General features: G+C 48.1%; 1 protein-coding gene across 1 annotated transcript; it reads right to left on the bottom strand.

The window, feature by feature from the left end:
• RPL22 (ribosomal protein L22) lies at nt 1–9,448 on the bottom strand. The gene is made up of 4 exons (XM_077891441.1): nt 9,299–9,448; nt 7,446–7,550; nt 3,479–3,603; nt 1–203 (listed from the first exon to the last, which is right to left on the bottom strand). Exons 1-4 carry the CDS (start codon nt 9,308–9,310, stop codon nt 59–61), a joined length of 387 nt encoding a protein of 128 aa, XP_077747567.1. The 5' UTR covers nt 9,311–9,448; the 3' UTR covers nt 1–58.
• Between the last annotated feature and the right edge of the window lie 1,826 nt (nt 9,449–11,274).

Below are 11,274 nucleotides of genomic sequence, written 5' to 3'. Positions count from 1 at the left end.
TTTTGGGTTTCCAAGTTTTATTCAAGAACTCATACAAAATATTTGAGATAAATGAGTTTTAATCCTCATCTTCCTCCTCTTCCTCGTCCTGGTTAATCTGGAAGTAACGCAACTCGTAACTCTCTTTGCTGTTAGCAACTACGCGCAACCAGTCACGGAGGTTATTCTTCTTCAAATATTTTTTGGTGAGATATTTCAAATACCTGCAGAGAAAGAACACTTGAGAACTCCACCACAGGGCTTCCTGGCATTCTCAAATACTATACCTTTTATGAGACCCATGCATTCAAATCATGACAATTCTGGGTGTTTTCCCACCATTCAAAAACAGCAAAGATAGGGCCAAAGGTATTAGCCACGTGTCATCTAAACTGGCAATAAAAATGAGAACAGAGCAGATGTTACAGTTGTCCATTAAACACAGTAAAACAGAGCACCTGGGTGGCTGTCAGTTGGGCGTCTGCCTTCAGATCAGGTCATGTACCCAGGGTTCTGGGATTAAGGCCTATATTGGGCTCCCTGCTCAGTGGGAGGTCTGCTTCTCCCTCCCCCTGCTCATGCTCTAATAAATAAATAAAATCTTAAAAAAAAAAAAAAAAACCCACAGCAAAACATCTCTGAAGTGGTTTTTAGTGACTACAGGACAAAAGTATGGTGGTAGTAACTTAACAATTAAGCACATGATCTTAATATCTTTCTATTGAGAAATCACTGGGTTTCTGAGCTCCAAAGTACTTCCCATACATCACACCTCATGGATTCCAGCCTCCTTTTGAGGTTGTTCAGATGATCGGGATTATTTCTTAGGGCTGCCATATACACTCACTCCTGCTATGTGGCACCCACCACCCAACTCATGGGAGAAAGGTTGCTACCCTGTCACTGCCCTTGCTGCAGCTCTGCAAGTGAGCACACAGTCTCCATCGGGCTGCCGTGGTCTGCAAGACAGATAAGCAGTCACCACAGCAAACTGCTTAGAAAACTATTTATAGGGCAGCCCCAGTGGCGCAGCGGTTTAGCACCGCCTGCAGCCAGGTTGTGATCCTGGAGACTGGGGATCGAGTCCCATATCAGGCTTCTTGCATGGAGCCTGCCCCTCTCTCTGCCTGTGTCTCTGCCTTTCTCTCTCTCTCTCTCTGTGTGTGTCTCTCATGAATAAATAAATAAAATCTTTAAAAAAAAAAAAAAACTATTTATATAAAGGCAGCAACTGGCTTCTGTGCTCAACAACCCAACTACACAAAGACTACAATCTTGTTTCTTCTCTCACTTGTTTACTTATGAGGCCCTGGGGCATCTTCTCAAACCCATAAAGAGAAGAGGGAATAGAACACCAAGCCAACTCACTGCTGGGAAAAATCAACCTTTCCAAACCTCAGTTTCTCCCTCTATGAAATGAGACTCCTGATACTTACCATCTCTTCTGAAGGTTACAGGGACTAAAGGAGATGTACAGGCAAACTGGCCTATTAACAAGGACCTAAAAGTATTAACGAATCAATAGACTCCCCATCTCCAAGAAATGAGTATTGTTCAACAGTGTTACTTACGTCAACAGAGCAATCTTCACAAAGATGTGAAGATCTCAGTTCAATTCTATCCACTTTTCCCTACATAAAAATAAATAGATTGGGTCGTTCCATCTAAAAAGTATTCTTTTGGGGTGCCTAGGTGGCTCAGTCGGTTGGGCATCTACTTTAGCTCGGGTCATGACCCCAGGGGCCTGGGATCGAGCCCCACATTAGGCTTCCTGCTCAGAGAAGAGTTTGCTTCTCCCGTCCTCTCTCCCTGCTTGTGCTCACGCTTTCTCTCTCAAATAAATAATTTTTAAAAATAAAAAGTATTCTTTTCTGGGGCCCCTGGGTGGCTCAGTGGTTGAACGTCTGCCTTTGGCTCAGGTTGTGATCCTGGGATCTTGGGATCGAGTCCCACATCAGACTCCCCATAGGAAGCCTGATTCTCCCTCTGCCTTTCTCTGTGTATCTCATGAATAAATAAAATCTTTTAAAAAATAAAAATAAAAAATAAAAGTATTCTTTTTTAGCATTTATTATTTCTACCATATTATATTCAGGTAAGTGGTTAATTCAAAAGTTCAGGTGGTTTAAAAATTTTCGTAATAGAATGTTGGGAAAGGAGATAAAAAGCTACAGAAGTTCAGAGACAAGAAAAAGTCCTGGAGTCGGAACACCTAGAATGCTACAAGACAGGAAAGCTACTGTTCTCAAGAGAGAGGAAAGTGATGAAGATGAAGGCTCTAGACCTCCTGCACTGGGGACAAACAGGCGATCTGTGAACAGAGGTAGAGGGTGTTAGGAGCCATTCTCAGGCCAGTCTGGTTAAGTGTGGAAACAGGTCACAGAGGATCACAGCATCTCTCCCACGAGCTCTGTGAAAGCCCAGGGAGCTACAAGCTTTGTGCACCAGAGAGACCCCACAGTTGCACCAGTCTCTCTTGGTATCAGATCTCCTTCTGCACGAATAAAAGAACTCAAGCCAGGAAGAATAGAAAGTCTCTTTTTGACTGGTAATAACTAAAACTAAAAGCAAAGGCTGAACTATACTGAACCTGACCTAACACACCTTCAAATTTCCCACTACCTGACTGAGTCTGATTGAATGTTCCTAAGGGTATGCTGGCTCTGGGCTAGCAGCCAGGTCTAAACAGGTCCAATCCCTTACAACCACTGTGTAATACTGCAGGGTAAGTGAACTGGGATCTCTGAATTAAAAAATGGGCCCACAGGAATGAAAAGGATGGCTTCAGTCTAAACTGATAGATCTGAATCCTCATCTAACAATACTAGCACTTACAGGGAAAAAAAGAATTAAAAATGAAGGCATACTTATTGAGGTGAATTCTGAATAATGTAGAGAATCATCCTATCACTAGACTATACACCTAAAACTAATACAACACTATATGTCAACCATACTTCAATAAAATAAAAATGAAAGCTCCTCACTGTGACCTAGAGGCAAAAGAAGCAATATTCTCCCTCTTAATACCATTTAAGCAAGTCTGAGCATCTCTACTGCTTAAAATACCTTAGCCTATGAAAAACCAAATTTTTAAAACTATCAAAAATTAAATGCTTTTAACCCCCTAAATAACGTTCATTCATTCACTGCCTCCTTGCACTAAGCCCTGGTTCTAGGAATTAAAAGCTGCAGGAGGAGGGATCCCTGGGTGGCGCAGCGGTTTAGCGCCTGTCTTTAGCCCAGGGCGTGATCCTGGAGACCTGAGATCAAATCCCACATCGGGCTCCCGGTGCATGGAGCCTGCTTCTCCCTCTGCCTGTGTCTCTGCCTCTCTCTCTCTCTGTGTGACTATCATAAATAAATAAAAATTAAAAAAAAAAAAAAAAAAAAGCTGCAGGAGGAAAACACAACGGACTCTGGGGTAGTAATATTCCCATGGAGTGGAGGCAGGACTCAGTGCTAGGGTGCTGGCAGGTCACTCTCATCTGTCCCATACCTTTTGGAAAAAGGCACCTCAGAAGTTACAGTAATTTTGCTCTTGCTTCTTTCGATGGTTACAACCCCTCCACCGAGATTCCCAGCTTTTCCATTCACTTTGATTCTCTCTTGAAGAAACTGCTCCTGTGGAAATTGTCAAATTGATCAATTAGTGAAGTGACAGCTTCACCCACTCCTTAGCAGAATGTTTTTATACTCCTAACACTGAGCAAAGTTTTTTAAATGCTCAGTCTTTTAAAAACTATATAGCAAATCTTTAGCTATTAATACCAGGTCTGAAATCTAAGAACAATTAGAACATGAAAACATCCCAGCATTTCCACACCAGGTCAAATGTGCCTCCATACAAAAGGCTTGCCTGAGAAGTCAAAAGTAAAGAGAAGACAGGAAATGGAGGGCCAAGCTGTTACAAAGTACCTACAATTCCTGAACCTAAGAATTTAGTATAAAGCACTGTTGTCAGTACCATCAGAGGAAGAAGTCTTCAACCTAATACAAGAAGCAAAACATACAGAGACCAACAGCTCTTCATCAGCTCAGGGGCCAGGAAGGCAGAAGCCCAGAGACTCTAGTCCCCCATGGAAGCCTGGACAGGTCATCCATCTCTGAGGAAATCAGGGGATCTCTGTCAATAGGGCTCTGGGGGCACCTGGCTGGCTCAGTTGGTGGAGCCTGCAACTTTTGGTTTCAGGGTCATGGGTTCCCAACATTGGACACAGAGCTTACTTCTTTAAAAAAATGAATAATAAGGGGCACATGGGTGGCTCAGAGGTTGAGCATCTTCCTTTGGCTCAGGGCGCGATCCCGGGGTCCTGGGATCGAGTCCCACGTCAGGCTCCTGGCATGGAGCCTACTTCTCCCTCTGCCTGTGTCTCTGCCTGTCTCTCCCTGGGTCAAATTAGTAAATTAAAATCTTCAAATTAGTAAGATAAAAATAAAAGGACCGGTTCTCTTGATGTTGCAATGATATGAAGTCCCTTTCAGCTCTAAACCCCTACAATCCTCTATTTAAAAACCCCCATTACCCGGAGCATGTGGGTGGCTCAGTTAAGCATCAGACTCTGCAACTCAGGTCATGCATGATCTCAGGGTCATGAGATTGAGCCCCCAGTTGGGTTTCACACTCAGCAGGGAATTGGCTTGAGGATTCTCTCTCTCTCTCTCACACACTCACTCAGCAGGGAATTTTGGCTTGAGGATTCTCTCTTTTACACACACACACACACACACACACACACACACATGCTCTCTCAAGGAAAAAAAAATAGGGGCACCTGGGTGGCACAGTCGGTTGAGCATCCAACTCTTGGTTTCCACTGAGGTTGTGATCTCAGGGTCCTTAGACCGAGCCTCACTTGGAACTCTCCCTCTTCTGCTACCCCTCCCTCAGCATGCTGGCACTAGGCCAAGTACACACAGGCTTTCTCTCATTCTCCTCTCTAAAATAAATCAATCTTGGTGGCTCAGCTGGTCAAATGTCTCACTTGGCTCAGGTCGTGATCTCAGGGTCCTTGGATGGAGCCCCACATGGGGCTCCTGGGGCTCCAGGCTCAGTGTAGTCTGCTCCTCCATCTCCTTCTGCCCCTCCCCCACTTGTGCTCTCTTACTCCCTCTCAAATAAATACAATTTTTAAAAAAGATTTATTTATTTATTCATGAGAGACACATAGACAGAAACAAAGACATAGGCAGAGGGAGAAGCAGGCTCCATGCAGGGAGCCTGATGCGGGACTCAATCCAGGCATTCTGGGATCACACCCTGAGCCCAAAACAGACGCTCAATCGCTGAGCCAGCCAGTGTCCCTAAATACATTTGTTTTTAAGTAAATAAATCTGAGTGGCTGAGTTGTTTGAGTGGTTGCCTTTGGCTCCTGTCATGATCTCGGGGGTCCTGGGATCAAGCCCCACATCAAGCTCCCTGCTCAGCAGAGAACCTGCTTCTCCCTCTGCCCCTCCCCCTACTTGTACAAGTCACTCTCTCTCAAATAAATAAAACCTTTAAAAATAATAATAAATAAATCTTTTATTTTGTGGTTGTTAAAGATTATATTTATTTACTTATTTGTGAGAGACACAGAGAGGCTGACACACAGGCAAAGGGAGAAGCAGGTTCCCTGCTGAGTAGGGAGCCCAACGAGGGACTGGACGCGATGCAGGACTAATCCCGGAACTCTGGGATCATGCCTTGAGCCAAAGGCAGATGCGCAACTGCTGAGCCACTCTGGTGTCCCAAAAAATTTTTAGTTAAAAAACAAAAAAACAAAAACCAAAACCAAAAACAAAACAAAACAAAACAAAAAAAACAGGGATGCCTGGGTGGCTCCCGGGTTGAGCGCTTGCCTTTGGCCCAAGGCGTGGTCCAGAAGTCGCAGGATCAGTCCCATATCAGGCTCTCTGCATGGAGCCTGCTGCTTCTCTTTCTCTGCCTATGTCTCTGCCTCTCTGTCTCTCTCATGAATAAATAAAATCTTAAAAAAAACAAAAAAACAAAAACTCCAATACACCAGTAAGTTAACTGAAGACAGAGTAGAGTGACTAGGTCAGAAATCTTGACTTTGGGGCAGCCCGGGTGGCTCAGCGGTTTAGCGCAGCCTTTGGCTCAGAGCCTGATCCTGGAGACCAGGGATCGAGTCCCATGTCGGGCTCCCTGCATGGAGCCTGCCTCTCTCTCTCTCTCATTCTGTGTCTCTCGTGAATAAATAAAATCTTAAAAAAAAAAAAAAATCTTGACTTTGACATCTCAGACTCATAAATGACTCAAGTTTTTTTATCCTAAGGAGGATTCTAGAAGGAAAGACAATCACATATACAAGAGAGTGTAGAGAAGGGAGAGGGAAAGGACACCAGGGCAGGGCTGTCACAGACATGAAATGGAAGAAGCCGGGCAGCCAGGTTGGCTCAGCGGTTTAGCGCCGCCTTCAGCCCAGGGTGTGATCCTTGAGACCTGGGATTGAGTCCCACATCAGGCTCCCTGCATGGAGCCTGCTTCTCCCTCTGCCTGTGTCTCTTGCTTCTCTCTCTCTCTCTCTCTGTGTCTCTCATGAATAAATAAAATCTTAAAAAAAAAAAAAAAAAAAGAAATGGAAGAATCCAGAGGAGAGGAGGAAAAGAGGCCACTGAAAAAGTGACACACAAGAGGTTACTGGAGTTCCATTCAATGTAATTAATGGCCATAGGCTGAGTCTAGGTTTTTTCACCTGAAAATTATTCTCATTGCAATGATATTATTTTGCCAAGAAGGAGCAAATGTGAGGTTAGGAGGATCTGCACAAGTCTGAATCCCCCATGCATGGCTACTGAACAAGAATAGTAAACTGCCAAAACCACGCTGCAAAGTCAAAATGTGGCCATGAGGTTAATTTTTCTAGATATAAGTGAAACAGAATATTAGGGAATTATGCCAAATATAGGGGCAAAATATCAGTACAGAGCAGGGTATGGAAAAAACAAGTTCCAATTACAAGTCAGCAAGCAGATATTTAACATAAACACTGCAGCTCTGATGCCCAATAAATTGGGAAGCTTGAAGATATGCTGCCATCTGTCCAGTACTCCACAGCCCAGCAGTCAGGCCCCTGTGGAAGCAACCCCTTGTACCAGGAGGACCAGGGCCCAATGCTCATGCTTAAAACACACATGTGAGGTGGGCACTGGCTCCAGTCGAGTTTGTGATTTCTCAGGACCTTTTAAGTAAAAAAAATTTTGGAAACAAAAGGAAAAGAGAGAGAAGACACTGAGATATGAAGGTCTCTGGCACTGATGTTTATTCCCCACCACCAATACATAGAAGAGAAAGTAAGATTCAGAGAAAAATAACCAGACCCCAGTTTCCAAGGTTGCACGCTGAGCCAGAACTGCAGGGTTACCCTATAAGCCTGAGAACAGAAATGCGCTCCCACAGGTTTTCTCAGCAACATCCCAGAAGGTTCATTACTGTCGTGAGTGGCATCAAGAGAGTAACTTACAAAATTGGCAGCATCCATGATTCCATCTTCTACCGGGTGGGTGCAATCAAGGGTAAACTTCAGAACTTGCTTCTTTTTTTTACCCCCCTTCGCCACAAGCTTTTTCTAGGTACACAAATGATAACCAGATGAAGGCACCACCAGTCCCCTCCTCCCCCCAACCACCAAAAAGTTAACAAAACCAAAAATGCCTGAGATGCAAAAGCCCATACAAATGCAAAGCCGGTGGAGTAGTGCTCCCTCACAGGGTAGCCAAGAGACTTGCCGGGACACTCTGTGCTCTGCCCAAGAGCGTCCAGGGGTAATACCCAGGATACTTCCTACAAGCTGAGAGGCCAGGAGTCATGCCCTTTTGAAAGGGCCATCATTCTAGCACTCTTTACACTTTCCAGCCTCCCCAATCTCTACGGGCATGAAGGTCTTACGAACCACAATAAAAGGAACATTTCCTTTTATTTACCATAAAACTTCCAAAATGAGGTTTCAAGAAATATCACTCTTGAATCCACAATCAGGGCAAGCATACAAATGCCCTGCACACCTGAAACAGTACGCTGTTCTCCCTTAATCCTATCTCACCTACCTTTCCTCAAAAACCGCAATGGGAACTGCCCATCCCAGGGACACCTCCACCCCAGCTGGGACCAGATAAGGCTAAAACTTAGGTTCTGACACAACTGTCAATGTCTGGGTTTTGATTTAAACCATCGGTCTGAGGACATCCTACAGGATCCAGTGCCTTGAACTCTCACAAAGCCTGGATTCGTCTTCTCCCTGTAAAACTGCACCACCACTTAAAATAAAATAAAAAAGCCTCTGTACCACCTTCCCTATTCACTTCTACTTCCACTCTAAAAAGCCTTAAAAAAAGAAAAAAAAAAGTATTTTCCCCAAAAAACACATCTGGTCTCCCTCCCTGTTGAAGAGAACTTCATCTCAAACTTGACCGGGTCAACCTTTCAAACATTCAGCTACTGCAAACATCAGGGGCCGGTCTTCAAGACGTCTCTTCCCAGGAACAATCCAAAGAGTTGCTTTGAGGCCTCGCCCCGGACATACACCACCAGCTAGTAAAACACCTGCCCGCGAGGGGCTCCTTACCTCGCACCGAGGTTTTAAACCAAAGACACACAAATGCACAGAGGCGTTCAAAGCGTGCTTGGCCACAAGGAGTCAGGTGAACCAAAAATGTTAGCCAGGCTGTCCCAACAAAAAGCCGGGAAACGAGCTGCAGGCGGAATGACATGAGGGCGCCCCACGGCCGAGCCCCCCCGCCCCCCGCCCCGGCCGGGGCTCCACGGAGCTGGGCCTCGCCCCGGACCACAGGGGCCGGTGCAGGTGCGCCCCAAGGAACTAGCTTCCTCCACGGACGCTACGAGGGTCCTCCAACCAAGCCTCTCCCTGAAACAAGCCGGCCAAGCCACCTTCGCACCGGCCTCGGGCTCCCCGGATGCGCGGCCCCCGAGACTGCCAGGTCCCCTCCCGCCTCCCCGCCCTCCGCCCGCGTAACCGGGCCCGGACGCTGACTGCCTCACGCCGGCCACGCTCCCGGAGGCCCTGGCCGGCCGAGGCCGCAGCCCGGGCGCTCCAGCTCCCCGCCAGCCGCAGACAGAGGCCCGAGACCGCGCCACGGACGCAGAGAGCTGCGGGTCTCCTCTCGCGCCCCAGGCCGCGGCCTCCTCGCCCACAACGTGCTGGGCCCGCGGGCGGCCCCGGCCCGCTCCTGCCGGCCTGCCAGCCCAGCCCCGGCCGGGCTCTGCAGAGCGCCGTCCCGTGCGGGCCGAGCAGGAGCCGGGCCGGCGAGGCCCACGTGCCTGCCCCAGAGCCGAGGCCTCGCGCGGAGCCATACTAACCACGGGCGCCATGGCGGCAGCGGAGGCAGAAAGGGAGGTGGGCGCACTACGCAGACGCAAAGAGCCCGCAGCGCGCAGGGCACGCACGGCTCCGGCCGTACCAATCGCTCGGCCACGCCCCTCGGCCGCTGCCGGGTCGCCCTGCTCTGTACGATCGGGGAGCGATTGCTTTTCCCTGAGTGCGAAGCCCGTCTCGTGGTCAGCCGGGGGGGGGGGGGGGGGCGGGGCGGGGAGCGGAAGGGAGGAAGGAGGCTGGGTGGCCTGTCCCACTGCTATCGGAGGGGGGGCGCTAGACTGCCTAGACGAGCCCAAAGAGAAAGGAAGGGGTTCGCTCTACTTTGGAAAGTTTTGGAAAAAGAAAAGAAATAGGGAAATTCGCCAGCTGGTGGGATGGGAGTGGAACCCACCAACCTGGCGGAGGTGAGGCCTTTCTGGTCCTGGGATGCTAATGCCCGAGAGCACTTGGGCTTCTTCCTACCTGAAGTGGAGCCCAGCCTTGAAGCTGGTGCCCAGGGCCCTATCTCCCAGGGCTAGCCTTCTTTGCTGCAGTCAGGGGCACTCTCCCGTTTGACCCCATGGCCATCTCGAATGCAAGCCGCCCACCCTCCGATCGCCACCACCGCCCCCCCCCCCCCCCCAGCTTTCCACCTCGTTCCTTCCAGGTTCCCAGCTCCAAACCTCTCGTGCCAGAGCTTCTCAAACTGGCAGGTCGACAGGAATCCCCTGGGGATCTGTCCAAAATGCAAATTCCAAGTCAGTGGGTCTCAGGGGCTTGAGATTCTGCATTTCTCACAAGCTCCCAGTAGACGTGCTGCTGCAGGTGGCATCGTGTGTACCGCAGGTTGAGTAGCTAGGGTCTTCGTCCCCAGGCCTAGCATCCATTGCTGGGACTGCCTTCCTCCCACTCTCACCCCCTCTTGTCCTTTCCAGTTACATCCTGGGGTCCTTTGCTGTAATCACGCAGTTGCATGTGCGTCCAGCACTCCCCTCACCTGGCTGCACTGTCATCTGGCAGGAATCCAATCCCAGAAACACACAGCTCTGACTGGTCTAGGCTTAAACTCCAGCATATGGTGCCAGTTGACCAAGTACCAAACCCATCCTGGCATTCTTGACTGCAAACCCCATTCGTGCTTTGCCAGCTGCTGCTGGGTAAGTTCTTTCAATGGGGAGCTGGAGGGGAGACTGCAGGGGTGGAAAGACCTCATCCTGTTTGCTTCCCGTGTGTTCCTCTTCTGTCAATGTCACCCACTTTTGCTTCTTCATCCTGGTAGTGGAAGTTGGATGGGGGGGGGGAAAGGAAGTTGGATGGAACATTCCAGAAATAGTAGTTGAATCTACTTTACAATTAATCCAAAACCTGTTGAACCAGCCTCATTTTCTTCTACCCAGAGACCCCAGCCCAACCCAGCAGCACACCTCCCATCCTAAGATACCAGCTCCCTGGGGCCCCTTCTTTAAGCATCTACATTTTACTAAAACCACCTTAGAAGCGGTAGCTACTTCCTACAGTTGCTACTGCTCCTATTTTACCCCTTCCAATACGTAGTTTGCCAGTCTTTATGCCTAGTTAACAATCCTTTACATTAAATTCTATTAAAAAATTGTGTGCTTTCTCCTCGCTGATACGACCCCTAACCCCAGCAAGCCCTTGGGGCTGCCTGACAATCCTAACCATCCTCTCCTAAGTGAGTATTTCCCACCTCTGGTCAAATTACCAGCCCATCTTTCCCCAGCCTCCCTCTCAGCTGATGACTTACATTGCTTTTTCTTTGGAAACATAGAAGCAATTCAAAGAGAATATTCAGACACTTCCACCTCCACATCTAACCACCCAGAAATATCAAAGCACCCCCCCATCCCACCCCACCCCACCCCTTGTTCCCATCTGAGACCAGCCTGACACTTGGGGATTTACCATTTTTTAATAACTTCTATCTTAAAAAAAAAAAAAAAAAAGCAATCTCTTGACCCCC

The sequence above is a fragment of the Canis aureus genome, chromosome 3, assembly GCF_053574225.1.
Source record: "Canis aureus isolate CA01 chromosome 3, VMU_Caureus_v.1.0, whole genome shotgun sequence".
NCBI lineage: Eukaryota > Metazoa > Chordata > Mammalia > Carnivora > Canidae > Canis > Canis aureus.
Note: the sequence above shows the minus strand (reverse complement) of the source record. Positions and strands in the feature narration are given on the sequence as shown.

What these genes read in the sequence shown, in the direction of transcription:
- RPL22 (XM_077891441.1), bottom strand. An exon ending in TCATGGATGCTGCCAATTTT is followed by an intron (nt 3,604 to 7,445) that starts GTAAGTTACTCT and finishes CAATTTCCACAG; the next exon opens with GAGCAGTTTCTTCAAGAGAG. An exon ending in GAGGTGCCTTTTTCCAAAAG is followed by an intron (nt 204 to 3,478) that starts GTATGGGACAGA and finishes CTTTCTCTGCAG; the next exon opens with GTATTTGAAATATCTCACCA.